Below are 16234 nucleotides of genomic sequence, written 5' to 3'. Positions count from 1 at the left end.
GTCTGATGGCCGAGTGCTGTGATGTGCCCAGTGTGGGTACTCTGGGCAATCCAAGCCAGGACTGCTTTGCAAGTGGGGCACCCCTGAGAACTGTCTGTCCGGGGTGGAGGTCGGGTCCCTTTAAGCACAGCCCTCGGCTAGCCTGAGACAGCAGCTCCACGCTCTAAGTCCTCCTCTGATGCCCTGCCGGCACTGCTTCCGGCCATCCTTAACCCCGGTTCAGGGTCCACTCTGTGTGGACATGCTAGTTCGAATTAGCAAAACGCTAATTCGAACTAGTTTTTTAGTCTGGATGCGTTAGTTCAAATTAGCTTCGTTCGAATTAGCGCTGTAGTGTGGACATACCCTTACATCCCTAGTTGGTACCATCTTTTGCACCCAAACTGTCTTTCAAGCCCTACACCAGGCTGGAACCCCCCTCCTGCATCCCAGACCCTGCACCTGCATCCCAATTCTCTGCCCAAGCCCAGAGCCCATCTGCACCCCAAACCTCTCATCCCCAGCCCCACTCCAGAGCCAGCACTCTCATCCAGGGCCCACACCCCCTCCCACGCCTCAACCCCCTGGTCCGGCCCAGAATCCCCCTCCACACGCTGAACTAGGGATATGGACAGTTACTGGCGGGGGACGGGGGACTGCAGCAGCTGCTCCAGCACCACACGGGCCCACCAGGGACAGAGGCTGCTCCCCGCATGGGCCTTTCCCTCCCCCCGCTCCTGCACCCTCCCTCCCCCCCCGCCCCCAGCTCTTGCACCCTCCCTTCCAGCTTCCTCCTCCTTCCCCCCCGCCCCCAGCTCTTGCACCCTCCCTTCCAGCTTCCTCCTCCTTCCCCCCCGCCCCCAGCTCTTGCACCCTCCCTTCCAGCTTCCTCCTCCTTCCCCCCCGCCCCCAGCTCTTGCACCCTCCCTTCCAGCTTCCTCCTCCTTCCCCCCCGCCCCCAGCTCTTGCACCCTCCCTTCCAGCTTCCCCCTCCTTCCCCCCCCGCCCCCAGCTCTTGCACCCTCCCTTCCAGCTTCCCCCCTCCTTCCCCCCCGCCCCCAGCTCTTGCACCCTCCCTTCCAGCTTTCCCCTCCTTCCCCCCCGCCCCCAGCTCTTGCACCCTCCCTTCCAGCTCCCCCCGCCTTTCCTTCACCCCCCCGCACCCATTTTGGCATCACGCTGGGAGGCTGGTCTGCATTGGGGTGGGCTGCAGCCCGCACAGCTGACGGCGGCTCTAGGGCCCGGGGTGGCGGCGGAGCGAGTCCCTCTGCCAGCGCCACGCTCCAGCCCAGAGAGAGGCGCCCAGGGGCCGAAAGGGCAGCTCCGCGCGCTGCTCCAGGCGAGCAGGGCCGCCGCTCGTGCAGCGTCTGGCGGGAGTTGTAGTTTCCAGCACAATGAGCCCGAGGGGGGGGTGTAACAGTCTCGCAGCCCGATGACGCGGGGGCTGATGGGAGTTGCCGTTCCTGAAGCCGCGGCGCGGTGGCCGACGGGGCTTGTAGTTCTGTCGGTGGCGGGCGCGCTGCCTAGCGCTCAGTCACGCAAGCGGACCCAGGGAGGCGGGAGCATGGCCGGCAGGTCCCTGCGGGCGGCCCGGCATCACCTCAGCCCGCTGCTCTCGCTCGGCTCCCGGCGCCCCAGCAGGTAAGGCGGGAGCCTGTCCGCCCCGTGCGGCGGGATTCGCTGAGGGCTAGGAGGGGAGCGGGAGCGGCTGCGCTGGGGCTCCGGTACCGTGCCCGGGCGGGGGGCGCAGCCGGGGTGTCCGGGGCGCTGCCCGGGGGCGCGGTGCCGGCGTGAGGGGTCTGCCCGTTGCGAGCCGCGCTGCTGAGGGGCAGCGAAAGGCGTTGGGCTGCAGCCAGCTCAACAGCTTAAAACCCCTCCTGGCCCGAGCCCTCCGCCTTGGGCGCCCGCGGGGGTCCCGCCCGACACCGGCCGCTCACCTGGTGCTGAGCCCTCGGAGCCCCAAGCCGCTCCCCAAGCCAAGCCCCCTACGCGTGCGGGTTTGCCTGCCTGCAAAGGGGACAAGGGGCTCCCCAGCGCCGAGCCGGCCACCAGGAGCTTGACTGGCACTTGCCTTTTCAGCGTGGCCTTCTCGTTCCTAAGTCAGGTGCAAATAGGGAGTTTATTTCAGTGAAAAGAGGGGAACACATGTGTGTCCTCCTACTGAGGAAAAGAGGTACGTGTGAGAGTAAGGAGGAACTGCTGTTAATCCCTTCTGGGGAGCCAGAGCTAATAATTCATTCTCTACATTATAGGAAAGGTCCAACAATACCCTTGAAATTGTTGGGGACCTGTTTGCTGAAGTCACTTTAAAGCTTTCAGTGAGAATGTGGGTGGCCCCTGGTTCTTTTTGAGGCCAGAAATAAGTGTAGCTGCAACTGATCTGGGACTGGGTCACTTACTGTAGTAATACAAATAATAATTATATTGTGGCATAGGAGTGGGAAGTTGATGTATGCTGACAAAGCAATAGGTATGGAATTGTTTTACTGTGTATGTTGAAAGCAAATCCCTGTCTGGAATAAAAAAAACCAGTCTTGGCTACCCCAAGGAAAATGATACACATTCCCATTGCTTCTGCTGCACCGATGAGGGCCTAATGTGGACAGGCTCCCTGTGGATGAAAAGTGGGTCAGGGCCCAGGAGATTTGCTTATGTAGGAGATCTCACTGGTGTAGTGAACCTTTGGAAAATGTTGGTGAAATAGTTATGGCTACACATGGATATCTTAATGAAATCTGAATGTTTATTAAGTGGATTTTTCAAAAGACTAAATAAAAATAAGAGAAATAAGGTGGGAAGGTAATATACTGGGCCAACTTCTGTTGGTGAAAGAGGAAACTTTCAAACTTACACAGAGTTCTTCACGCAGGCAATTCTTCTTTCTCTTTTGCTGAAGAAGCTGTTCCAATAAAAGATATAACCCCACCCACCTTGTGTCTCGGTTATCCTGCCATCAACATGGCTACAGCAACACTGCAAACACTAATCAGAAATGACTCAGTGTAGAAGTGGAAGCAAGATGTATTTTGAAAATCCCATTCTTGCTTCTAAAAGGAAATGGTTGAATAGTAAATACTGTGGGCCATGCCCTTTTATGTGCAGTATGTCAGTATAAGAAAAGCAGACAGGTGGTTACAAGTGGGGGCTGGCCCTGGATCTCAGCTGGGTCTTTGAAGCTTGGGATGCTCTTCCTTAGCTAGGGGAAGTATGTAACCCGCATGTAACCACCACTACAGATTCCTGGGATGTTTGGAGCTTAGTATAGGAGCCTCTACACTACAGCTTGAGCTATAAAGCCAGCTGGCTCTCAGTTTAGGCTGTAGAGCTCATTTGTTTATATCTCTCACTCCAATGGTCTACATGCCACTACCTGGAACAGTGAACTACACCCCACTAGGTGTGTGGGTTACACAGGTTTATTCTAGATTTATCACTCTAAAGAGGAATTAGAAGAAAATGTAAATACAAAAAATGGAGAGTTCCCCTATGTACTTTGGGAACTACTGGGTTTGGGGTTTGTAGTAAAAGCATGCTATATCCTGAAATCCTTCCCTTTGTGTGTACTGGTTAGTTATCCTTGTAAATGTGCTATCTCCTTGAAGTAAGTGACAGATGGACAAGCCTATCAACAATGTGAAACCAGCCCATAGATGCAAAATGTTAAATTATCCAAAATTGTGTGCTGTCATACTAATAAAGTGACTGTTAGATGGATGATGGCATTGGAAAAAAGTGACATTTATGTTGGATCCTCTCTCCTGAGAGGTGAACCTGGGGTATGTAACTATCATGAGAGAGGCAGGCTTCCTCACAAAGGGGACATGGAGAGAAACATGAATTTGGAAAAGGGAAAATATGAGACAGACTCTGTTCAGCTAGATTTGGGTGTTGTCCCTTAAATCCTCTTCTCCCCACACTGATCTGTCCTTTACTCTTTTCAGAGTCTTTCATTCCATCTCAATAAGCTCCTCGTTCCCTCAGGGATTTCCTCAGTGCTGTCACAGTCATATCAGAATTTCCTAACTTCCTCATTTATAATTATCTATTTGTAGTTGTTTGCAGTGTTGTGGCTGTGTTGGTCACAGGGTATTAAAGACACAAGGGGAGTGAGGTAATAGCTTTTATTGGATCAACTTCTGTTGGTGAAAGAGACAAGCTTTTGAGCTACATAGATTAACTTTTTTAAAGATGAACTCTAATAAAAGATACTACATCACCCACCTTATCTACCTATTGCTAGGACAACTGGGCTATGTCTAGACTGGCATGATTTTCTGGAAATGCTTTTAACAGAAAACTTTTCTGTTAAAAGCATTTTCGGAAAAGAGCGTCTAGATTGGCATGGACGCTTTTGCGGAAAAGCGTCCGTGGCCAATCTAGACATGCTTTCGTGCAAAAAAGCCCCAATTGCCATTTTTGCGATCCGGGCTTTTTTGTGCAAAACAAATCTCAGCTGTCTACACTGGCCCTTTTGCACAAAAGTTTTGTGCAAAAGGGACTTTTGCCCGAATGGGAGCAGCATAGTATTTCCGCAAAAAGCACTGATTTCTTACAGTAGGAAGTCAGTGCTTTTGCAGAAATTCAAGCGGCCAGCTAGCAAGTTTTTCCGGAAAAGCAGCTGATTTTCCGGAAAAACTGGCCAGTCTAGACACAGCCCTGGGGTTAAATAGAAGATGAGACTGTATCTGGAAGATGGGACTATATTGCCCTAGCTGCAGATAAAGACTGTTTTTCTTGTCTACTACACACCTCATCTCTTAGGAAGAGGCAAACTATGCAGCTTTTTCCTGTGTTCCATTCCATACAGCAGTTCTGAGTAAAATTCTTCAAAACATGGCTCTGAGAGAGTACTTGTTCCTGCCTGCAGCATGAGGCAGGCTAATCCAAACAGCATGTTGGAGTTGGTCCTTTCTATAGGACAAGGGTGTTTTTGGGACTCGGATCTGGTTTCACTAGCTGGGAAAGGGAATCCATGCCGGCAGCTCTCTGCTTCACGTAGGCAGGTTTCTCTGGCTGAAGTACTAGCTCATTTGTTCCTCTCGCTCTTGCGTGTTGTACACACCCCTCTACACACCCACGAGTCACATGCAGACAACTCACTAAACTTCCGTTCCTGGGAAGTGAATCAGTAGCAACATCTTCAAATATTTGTATAGCGCTTTAAAGCAAAATATGTCTTGATCTGTAGGTGATTGGGCTGCCAAGACTATTTTGGCTGAATGGGTCATCTAAAGCACATTTGTTAACTTTCGTGACTGAAGTTATGTAAATGAAATGAGAAGATTTATACACACTTAAATTTTCCAACTTGTACTGATCTGTTTTGAAATCGAGGCTAATCCATTCATCTGAAGAAGTGGGTTGTGCCCACAAAAGCTCATACCACCATCTACATTTTTTTTTTTTAGTCTCTAAAGTGTTGCAAGACTATTTGTTGTTTAAGTTTTTTCAGTTACAGAATAACTTGGCTACCCTTCTTAAACTCCTCCCCCCCCCCCCCCCACCTCCCTGTTTATGCCTCTCCTTTTAATTTTGGGAAATAGCATTTGCTAATCTGTTATCTTTTTAAAGAGTAACTTGTAATTAACTGCTTGCTATTTGCAACTTTTAGTTGTAAAAAAACAAACCCCACACCCTGGTTATTTCTAGGTCTCCACCTCCCATCTGTCTTGTGATAACAAACTTGCATTTTTGTGGCATGACTGGCTAGACAGTTGCACCCTTTTTATCTCTCTCTAATGGGATAGTCTCCACTGAGACAGAAATTCATTCACAGATTCCACGGCCAGAAGGGACCATTGTCATCATTTAAGTTCCTGCTAAGCTGTGCAGTCATATAGCTTCCCATTAAGTCCCACACAGGGGCTCAGTGCTGCAGCAGGGAGAGAGATACTTCTCCCCAAAGCTGCTATTGGTGGCAGGGGGGCACCCTTCCCTGTCAGCTCCTTCACCAAGATGTCACAGTCAGGGGAAAGAGAGACCCTTCTTCGTTGTCCCCAACCCCACTCCAGCTGTCCTCTGTGCTGTGACTAGAGGGGAAGTGGCCAGCACAGCAGGTCCAGCTCCTACGTGGGGAGACCATGGGGTTCTGTGTGCTGCCTCTGCCTTCTGTGCAAGAACTGCACAGGCATCATGCACCACTCCAGGATACCTGCTAGCTGCTTGATGCCCCTGTACTGGCAGGCATTAGGCAGCTTGTCTTAGCAATGAGCTTGAGCCTAATAACGAGCCACCTGTACCCCAAACCCCTCATCCCAGAGCGTATATCCCCCTCCTCCACCGCAACCCCCAGCCGTGAGCCAAATCTGAGTCCCCTTCCTGTGCACAAACTCCCTCAATCCCACTTGCACCTTACTACATTTAAAGTGCAGAGCCTCAGCAGGAACACATCCTCTCCTCCCCCCCCCCCCCATCAACTAGTTCATCAATTAGTTAATTAACCAATACTTAACATCCCTAGTTCAGATCTGAACTGCCTGTGTTGGGATTTCACATGCTGTGCAATTTCTATGTGCATAGACAAGATCCCGTATTTCGTGTAGGATCTGTTCAGCAGGAATGTGCGTGCCTGGCTCCCACCCTTTGGCTAGATGCATAAAGGAGGGTGTGCCATCTTCCTCTCAAACATTAGGTATGAAGTCAGGGAAAGAATTATCACCTAGATACACCAATGCATTTAACATGCCAAGTTGTATGGTTATGTGGTTTGTTGACCATCTGGGCTATATCTGCTATCTTTCCTGCAGAGCAGATTCAGCTCTCTACATTTGAGCTTGGTTTACATATCTCAAATAACTGAATGGCTGAGTGGTGCCAGTTATCCTATTATCTAAGCATTAAAGTGCACGGGTTAAGATCCTACCAAGGTGTCTCTAAAGAGAATGTGCTTTTAATATTTATGGGTATAAAGCAACATTCTTCTGAGCTCTGGGTCATGTTCCTCTTTCTTCTTTGCCTTTGGCTTGTATTTCAGAGATTGCCTGTGTGTCTTCAGCACTGCTGCCCAGCAGAGAAGCACAGGAGATGAGTGTGGCCCAGAGGATCCCTGCGATGAGCCGAGGCATCCCCTTTCTGAGCGAGCTCTAGAGCTCAAAGCCAGCAAATTGGAAGAACAAGTTCGTGATTTAACTGTGAGTTTACCATTAGCAGCTTCTTAGCCAAAGTATCCCCCTGTCCTCAGGGCTCAGTCCCTTCAAAGTGGGAAAGCACATTTATTTCACTGTTAAGCCACTCTGAATACATTTAGATGTCTTACATCACAAAGCTTTTCACCATTTCCACAAGATGCTCACACCAACACAGAAAGACACCCATCTCTTGGTGCAAAGTAGCTACGAGTTAGTCATTGCTTAACAGCAATGCCCAGTTAGCAAAACATTTTGTCCTCTTCCATAACATCAGGTGTTGATTGCTGCTGTTTTTCACTGAGGAGATGGCTCTCTATGCTTTTGGAAATCAGCATCTGTTCTGAAATCCTGTTCTCTAAATGCTCTAAATTTTATGGCCAAGTTACCTTACTTTACATAGCAGAGTTCTATTTCCTCTACTCTTGCCTTTACATCTTTCAGTTCCTAGATCTTATCAGATGATCCCTCTTCCGTCTTTTTTTAGAACAGAATCACGCATCCCTATTTCTGTGAACTTGTAGTCACTGCCTGGCTCACCCATTCCTTGTGCATTTCTAGACTTGGCCACCTCCCTATGACTCCCCACATTTGAAAGATGGTTGCATCATTTATGCTGCATCATCTTAACTGGAACACCCTCATACTTCCACCTCAATGCAATGAGTTACTTTTGTACTGTAAACCTTCCCCCATTTACTAATTTGAGTAGAATTAAAGGGCCCAAAGAGTCAAAGATGATGATGTGACCCTGTCATCATCCAGTGTTTAACAGACCTCTGCCTGCTTGGTATCATGGCAAACACGTGATTAATAATTGTTTGTTACAGATACAGAAAAGAAAGGAAAACAGGTAAAGTATTATACGAGGCTTTCACTTTAACAACTTGTCTTATTCCCTTTCCCTTTTGCCATAAAGTCTTTAGTAGGGAAAATATCCTGTCTGGTAGTTTCTTATATGCTATTAAATATCCTAATAACTGTCCTTCTTTAGGGAAAAGAGATAGTTAATCTGCTCTCTGGTTTACAGCATCGTTGCAAAATAGTCTTGGCCAGGTAAACTAGACTCTTATTAGAAGGAAAAAGGAGAGGGGTAGGAAGGAGAAGAACTAAGGTGGGAAAGGAAAAGGACATGTGGGGTTCGTCTGGGGATATGTGACAATGTCATCTCCCAAGGGAGTGGTTGTGATTTAGCAAGAGGAGGTGGAGATATGATGTAATTTGGGTCCCTCTCACTGCCTCTGTCTGGTCAGGTTATGTCTCAGGATTGGGATGACAAAGGCCCAGTAATGTTGCAATAGATTGTGGGATCCCAGGAGAAGGCAGGGGTGGCAGCCATGATAGTAAAGCTCGCTTCAGCAGTTGCTGGCATACAATAACCTACCCAGTAAGGATGGGTTCGCAGCTCTCACTCCACTATTTAGGGTTGGGCAGCCAGTATCCTGCAGTATAGAACCTACAGCCAGACCTGGACCCCACCATGTGAGATTTGGCAGCTAGCAGCCAAACCCCACCACACTCAGCTGGGCAGCCAAATCCTGGGACTCAGGGCACAGTGTGGGGCACCTGGGTTGTGGTGGTGGTGGTGGTGTGGCTGCTCCTGTGGCCAGAGCCATGGTGTTGATGTCCCCACTGGGATAATCACAGAGCTGGAACTGCTGTCGCAGTGAGGCTGCCCCAGTAGAGACAGCCTCACTGTGGCCCTGGGTCAGCCGCCCATCATGCAGCCCTGCCAACCAGGCCACATGGCAGCTGCTGGAGCTGGAGCCCACCATGCCACTCACCTTCCAGCATGAAAGTGAGTACTGCTATGTGGCTCTGCGAAGGGGGTGGGTGGGCATAGAATTTTTGTGTGTGACTATGCAGAACCTTAGAGGGAACTATGGTGTCGCCCAGAAGCATAGCACAAGCTTTGTAATATGGAATACATACGTAATCCATAACCAAAATACAAAGGTGATACAAACACATACGTGAGATTATCACATTTGACAGATTATAATAATTTTGCAGATCTCATGCCAGATATGCCATTGTAAAGCTCATTGCCATTTTATAGTCTTGACATTCATCCCCAAGTTCCATACAGCATCACAGCTTTCACAGGGCGTGGCTCTTGGAATAGACTGTGTAGAAGGATGCAAGAGGTGTGGCTCTTGCAATGGGTCACTCGCCCTTTATAATGCCTCTCCTGTTGCTGTGTGTGTAGGAACGATATCGGAAAGCCGTGGCGGATTCTGAAAATGTCCGGAGGAGAACACAGAAGTTCGTGGAAGATGCCAAGCTGTTTGGTAAGTGAAGTGCTGCTTGCATTGTGCAGGGGCTATTTTCTGCGTGTGGCTTGCTTGGCCAAGCAGACTGCAGAAAGTACAAATAAGCCACTGTTTTTTCTAAATCCTGTTGTGGTGATTGGCCTGACAGGCTAGGCTAGCTAGTTCCTGTGTCTGCATGTTCAGCCAAATCCTGTAGGCTTATCTTGGAGATAGCACTAGTGCTTGTTTCTTTTTGCCAGGGTCCATTTTATAATGGTGTTTATACTAATAACCAGTGCCACTCTGGATTTTGGTAATGTATTTGTTAAATGCTTGCCCTCAGCTCTGAGCTGGTGTAAATCAGCATAGCTTCACTGATGTCCTTGAAGTTATGATTTACATCAGCTGAGAAATAGTATTTAGAGTTTATTCTGTGCTCTGTGCAGTGTCATCAAGCTATGATCATTTTAGTAGTACCAAGACGTGTTTTTCCTTTCTTCTCTGATATGAAACTAATGGATTTAGTGTGAGCTGGGTTAGTGGCCCTCACTTTCACAATTAATGTATTCATCCTAAAATATTTTTAGTAAACTCTGTATTGGTGAAATGGACTGGATTTATAGCCCTGGAGACTGATGTCCTTGATTAGCCAAAGAGCATATGCAGCATGAAGAGCAGCAGAGCGAGCATTCCACACTCTGCATTATCAATGTACTTCTGTGGGCGGGGCCACCGATAGCGGTGGGAGGATAGTTCAATCCCCCTGATGAACCCAGTCTTGGGCATCTCTGCTTACACTGCCATCAGAAATACTAGTTGTGGTTTTAGATGATATGGGCACCTATCAGCTTGGAACTAGGCTGAATCCATCACCTCATATTACATAGCCTGCCAAGCAATCTTATCAGGTGCTCTAAAATATTACTGGTGTGACTGATTCAAACCTAAAAAATCTCTGTAGCTCATCCCAGTCCTGGAAGGGTCCTTTTTTTCCTCATTTAGTTAATGCTTATCTGAAGGCTGCTAGAGTTTATATTGGGTTAGACTGATTGCTGTTGAACTCATTTGAATATGAGTAATTTTACCATGTGTCCCGAGTTCAGCAGAGGGAAATTTGACCACCCTATTCTTTCTTTTTCTCTTCCAAAAGCTAGGGTTGTGTCTAGACTACAGGGTTTTGTCGACAAAGCAGCTTGCTTTGTCGACATAACTGAATGTAGTCTAGACGCTCTTTGTCGACAGAAGCTTTGTCGACAGTATCTGTCGACAAAACTTCTGTCGACAAAACCCTGTAGTCTAGACGTACCCTAAGTTTCCTAAATGGCAAACAGGCTTTGGATTCTAGACCACATTTGTTACCAGGGCTCACCTGAATGTTCTAATTTCCCAGGTTACAGGAACATCATGAAACAAAGTAATGAGACTCTGTGAATAGCTCTAATTTGTTGAACATGTGTATATTGTATAGCACTGTCATCCTTCCCTATGGTGTCTGGGAATCTTTAGTGCACTCTTAACTCTGTGAAATGCTGAGGTCTCAGTCATAGGAGACATTGAATTCCCTGAGTAACCCTTGAACTGGGGGCTGAAGGCACTAATTAGTTTGTCAGGATCAGATCCTTCAAATGATATGACAGTATGACCAGGACTGAAACTGTAGCCTTGCACAATCAGTCACTGAACTGACATTGCTTAACACCTGTCTATTTGTGTATATGGCTGCAGGGATCCAGAGTTTTTGCAAGGATCTGGTGGAAGTGGCAGATATCTTGGAGAAGACAACTGAGAGCACTACAAGAGAAGCAGAGCCTAGTGACCCGAAACCAACCCTCAAGAAGATCTGTGAAGGCCTCTCTCTCATAGAGGCTAAAATGCAAAGTGTATTTGCCAAGCACGGCCTTCAGAAGATGAACCCAATTGGTGGCAAATATGATCCTTACGACCATGAAATAGTCTGCCATGTGCCAGCAGAAGGAATGCAGCCGGGCACAGTGGCACTAGTGACTCAGGACGGGTATAAACTCCATGGTCGTACTATCAGACACGCACATGTTGGTGTGGCAGTAGAGTCGCAGGAGTGATGTGGCTGCATCCTTGGGGATCTGGGACCTTTATGAGCTGAGGACTCTGCCACACACTGGTGATAACAGCTGCATGTCTTTTCTTTATTTATTAAGCTAGGCTTGTATTGTACATTGGCTTCTTCACAACATGTGCAGTCATCTTGGCTTTAATTCCAAGAAGATCAGTTATTTAATGATACTTTTCTGAGAGTATATGGAGTAATTCTGGGAGTCCTGCTATTTGCCAGAAGCATGTGGCACTGCTAGCCCCTTTCTCTGTTGGATTCAGGTATCTATTAAAACTTGCACTGGGGAAGAGGGACTTGGAGAGAGAGAGAGAGAATGTGAGAGCTAGGAATTTCTGCCTTCTGATCCCAGCTCAAACATACTCTTTCTGTGGCTTTGGGCAAGTCACTTAGCCGCTCTGCTTCAGTTTCCCTACATGTAAAATAGGGATAAAATTAATACTTACTGCCTCGCAGGGGCGTTGTGAAGATGAATATTTGAGATGCACTTTAGAGTTGAAGACCTCTAAGTGCTAAATATTATTATGAGACTCTTTTGTGGTCTTTTTTTTCCCTATTTTTCTTAGGCAGAGAGCTGTGGAAAGGTCTGCTGTTTTCAGCCAGACTTTTCTCATCTCTGTTCAGAAAGTAATTCTGAATTAACAAAGCCTTAATAATCTTGTATTTTAATATGTAAGAAGGTTTTTTAAAATTCAGTTGAAACGATCAGACTAATGTTTACTCTCCAACAAATACTTCAGACCTGTCTGCTTCTTATTGAAGTAACAGTAAGTAACACCAGAAAGGAGGAGCAGAAATTATTTTCAAGTCTTAGCCAATGAACAAAGATGTAGGCCTGTTCTCAAACAAGAATTACATTGAAAGCAGGGAAATCTCTATCCCTAGATCACTTGTGCTGCAGCTTCCAAGCTCCAGAAACGGTTCACTTTTTATCTGTCCCAAAAAGGAAAATGATCTCTTATTTTGTCATTCACCACCTAATTGCTACACAATTAACATTAGTTACTTTTCCCAATCCTAATTCAGAGCCTAATTCTATCTGGCTGAGGATAGACATCAAATTTGGGCTTTATTTCATTTTTTTTAGATGGAAGGAGGGAAGTCTTAGCAAAAGCTCCAAGTGTCTTTAAATCAGTTGCAGCAACAATTCTGAGCAAGTGAAGAGAAACTGGGATCCAAGTGCTAGCCAAGATCAGAAGCTGGTCTGAAAGGTTTTTGTTCAAGGCAGTTTGGTGTGGTCTGGTGAAAGATTATGGGGCATGTGTATCTCTGCTGAACAGTTCTTGTGTGATAGCTTCAGCTAAACTGAAAGGATAGGTAAACTCATCCAGAGCATGACTGATTTACTAGAAGCTAATGTGTATCTGGGAGCTAACATGGAATCCACCCCCCTCCTTTTTTTTTATGAACAGTGCAAGAAATAGTGGAAGAGAAGGCCCCCTGTGCTATCAGATGCACTATAAAAGGCATGGAAAATGAACAGTTGTGCTTTCAGGAGGCTTCCTGCTAAGGAAGGAATTCTTGCCCTCTCACTTGCTATCAAACCTATGGTCTGGCAGGGGTTTGGGCTCTGCTTCCAAAGACTTTGTCTAGTGGGAGTGTTAGTTCTAGCTCAGAGAAGGTATCCCTTTCCCATTCCTTTGTAGATGTGCGATGCTGAAAAAAGGCACCCATGGTTTTGTGAGGGATCTCTAGATTACACTCTCCCCCCGTTAGCAGCTACAATTAAGACTTCCTGGGAGCATTACATAAACATCGAACGTATTCAGTTGAGTGAGTTTTTTCTAAGACAGACGTGTCTCTTCTTGTAGGGCTAATGCAAAACTGCCTCTTAATAAAATCTGTACACATAGTTCCCTTGGGGTGATTCAGAATTCTGACTCTTACTTACGAAACACATCTCAGAGTGCGATCTTTTGGATGTTGAGGTGGGTGTTGAGGAAGGTACTTGAGATCGCAGCCCTGGAAATCAGTACTTAATCGCCATATTGAATCAGTTCTGGTAAACATCCATTTAAGTTCCTTTATCTGTGTAATGTCTACAGTACTTGCATACCCTATAGGATAGCTGTAAGGATTAATTTAAGCCCCAAGACTCAGGAACCCCTTACCGCCCCAGCATTGGGGAACCCGCCATGGAGGCTCCAGCCCCCCTGCTGCCCCATCATGGGGCTGGAGCACATAGAATCTACTAGCTTGGGCCCCACTAGGCTCTGGTGTGTGTGGGGAATGTGGGAGTATCTTTCTCCTTCTCAGTCAGGGCCACATCAGTGAGGATTTTATTTTCTCTGGCCCAAAAATGGTTCCCCACTCCTGATTTTAAGGTGTATGAAATGCACTGAGTTCCTTTGAATCCCACAAAATGCTACTAAGCAAATCTTAACAGACCAATTTCTCATATTCCCTAGCAGGAGTTATACGTCTTAGGCTAACTTTAGTCCTGTTGCCTTGCACGCATGTGCATGCACACACAAACTCCTTCCTCATGTTATGGAGGTTATCTAAGGCTAGGCTAAATGTCTTCTCTGGAGATTGCGTTCCCCTTGCTATCGTCCATAGTTTGTGTAATGCTTGCATGCAAAATATAGGGGGTCATATTTCTCTTTGATGCAACTCTTGCACTTCAGGGAGTTATATCAAGGAGGAATTGGGCTCTTTGCCTTTTTCTTCTCAGTTACGTTATGGTGGCCTAACCTCAACACAGAGGTGTGTTAGAAGGGAAGACTTGGCCAAGGAGGGAAAATGTTGCAGCAACACTGGTCACTTCCACTTGCCTTGGAACTTAATGTAGATGTCTGGATAATGTGTTCATCTGGAACCATGGGATAAGCTAGGAAACAAAAGGTAGAAATAAACAGTTTTCACAGTAGAGAGAAGTAAACAGTGAGGACCCCCAGCGATCTGTAATGGGAGTAGTGCCATACAACATTCAGAATGATCTGGAAAAAAAAGTGAACAGCGACAACATAAAATATTATTCAAGATAGTTACATCCGAAGTTGACTATTTAGCATTACAAAGAGATCTCTCAAAACTGGGTGACCAGGCAACCAAATGACAGATGAAATTCAATGATAAATGCAAAGTAATACACATTTGAAAAGATCATCCCATATGAACATCATCAACATACAAAATGATTTGGTGTGAAGTAGCTATTCTCATTCTATAAATAGATCTTGGTCTCATCATGGATAGTTTGCAAACATCTGCTTAATGTGCAGCAGCTGTCAAAAACTAACAATTCTAAGAAACATTAGAAATGGATAAGAAAATATCTCAGTGCCATTATATAAACCCATATCTTGAATCCTGTATGTAGTTGTGGCTGCCCCATTTTAAAAAAGACATATTTGAATTGGGAAAAGCATAGAGAAGGGCAACAACAGTGATTTAGGGGTATGGAACAGCTTCTATATGAGGAGAAATTTAAAAAAAAAAACCTGCTCAGCTTGGAAAAGAGACTAAGGAGCAATATGATAGAGGCCTATGAAATCAAGAATGGTATGGAGAACGTGAACAGGGAAGTACTTCACACATTGCTCAGTCAACCTGTGGAATTCATTGTCGGGATGGTATGGCCAAAAATATAATTAGGTTCCAAAAATATCTGGATACATTCATGTAGAATTGATCCATCAATGGCTGTTGGCTGAGATGATCAGGGAAGCAGAAGTGTCACTAAACCTCTGCCCTAAGCTTGGGACTGGACAAGAAGGGATGGATCACTCAATAGATTGCTCACTCCCTTCTGCAGCATCTGACATTGGCCTCTGTCAGAGGACAGACTACTGGGCTAGATGAACCACTGGTCTGACCCAGTAGGGCTGTTTTATGGAGTGTTGGTCAGTAGAATGGTTCTTGATTCTGACAACCCTCCTTTATGTTGGTATTCACCTTTCTTCATGACCTCATTAGGTCTTATCAGTGGGGCACCTTTGTGTTGAATTTTTCCATGAGGCTCCCAGTGGCAGCCTCATATGTTTGGCAGCCTGTCTGACACTACAGTGTAAAATGTGAACATTTCTATGTCGACCTCAAATTCTCTATGCTTCACTAACATCTGTTGAAACAGCTGTGATAAATCCATTATTAGCACTCTGATTTTTAAAATATTTGTTTTTATATTTTAGTATTTTTTTTAATTTTAAAGCACAACCTATTTTGATATCACTTTTGCTAAATCAAATGAACAAAGAATTGCTAATCTCCAAAAAGGTGCCATCCTTTTAATTGGATTTTTCATTTGTTTCTATGCTCTTCTTTACCCAAAGGTTCTACCTGTATGAGAGAAAAATGCGAACAGGGGTGTGAGGAGTGGTGCTGATGATTGATTGATGAGAGGTTTGAGTTAATGTTGGAATTTGCAGATTTCTTCTAGATGTCTGGATACTGTGTGCGCTAATAAAAATGGCTTTTTCAAGATTTTTTTTGACGATTGAAATGATTGCCCATTGCAGGTGCTGTTTAAGTGGGTCACTACAGTAGAGTTAAAGATTTGTAGCTATTCTAATTCTTGCTATTTAGAATCAGCAGTATTCATCGGAGCTTTGTAGTGATTCTTTATCAGGACTCCCAGAAATAGTGTACCTGTCTGACAGGCTCTGACATGACCATGCTCTTTTCACACTCCTACGGGTATGCTGCCAAGGCTCTGCATTGGACTAAACCATCTGGCAATGTGATGGCATCATTGCTATCCCATGCTTCGTGGATTGCTTCCCATTTCCATAAATACAGCCCCCAGTCTAAGCCCGTTTGTATGAAGGAATGCCTTGCACTAGCATCAG

At 46.1% G+C, this 16234-nt stretch overlaps 1 protein-coding gene across 1 annotated transcript; it reads left to right on the top strand.

Moving 5' to 3' along the window:
* The first annotated feature begins 1166 nt into the window (after nucleotides 1–1166).
* Nucleotides 1167–15869, top strand: GRPEL2 (GrpE like 2, mitochondrial). Its single transcript, XM_075900223.1, has 4 exons — nucleotides 1167–1620; nucleotides 6953–7109; nucleotides 9313–9394; nucleotides 11081–15869. The coding sequence occupies exons 1-4, from the start codon at nucleotides 1412–1414 to the stop codon at nucleotides 11434–11436; spliced, it is 804 nt and encodes a 267-aa protein (XP_075756338.1). The 5' UTR covers nucleotides 1167–1411; the 3' UTR covers nucleotides 11437–15869.
* The last annotated feature ends 365 nt before the right edge of the window (nucleotides 15870–16234 follow it).

This window comes from Pelodiscus sinensis, chromosome 17, assembly GCF_049634645.1.
Source record: "Pelodiscus sinensis isolate JC-2024 chromosome 17, ASM4963464v1, whole genome shotgun sequence".
Classification (NCBI taxonomy): domain Eukaryota; kingdom Metazoa; phylum Chordata; order Testudines; family Trionychidae; genus Pelodiscus; species Pelodiscus sinensis.
Note: the sequence above shows the minus strand (reverse complement) of the source record. Positions and strands in the feature narration are given on the sequence as shown.

Coding starts and splice junctions, on each gene's coding strand:
- GRPEL2 (XM_075900223.1), top strand. CDS start 1,412: ATGACGCGGGGGCTGATGGGAGTTGCCGTTCCTGAAGCCGCGGCGCGG. Junction 7,110..9,312: donor AACAAGTTCGTGATTTAACT/GTGAGTTTACCA, acceptor CTGTGTGTGTAG/GAACGATATCGGAAAGCCGT. Junction 9,395..11,080: donor GGAAGATGCCAAGCTGTTTG/GTAAGTGAAGTG, acceptor ATATGGCTGCAG/GGATCCAGAGTTTTTGCAAG.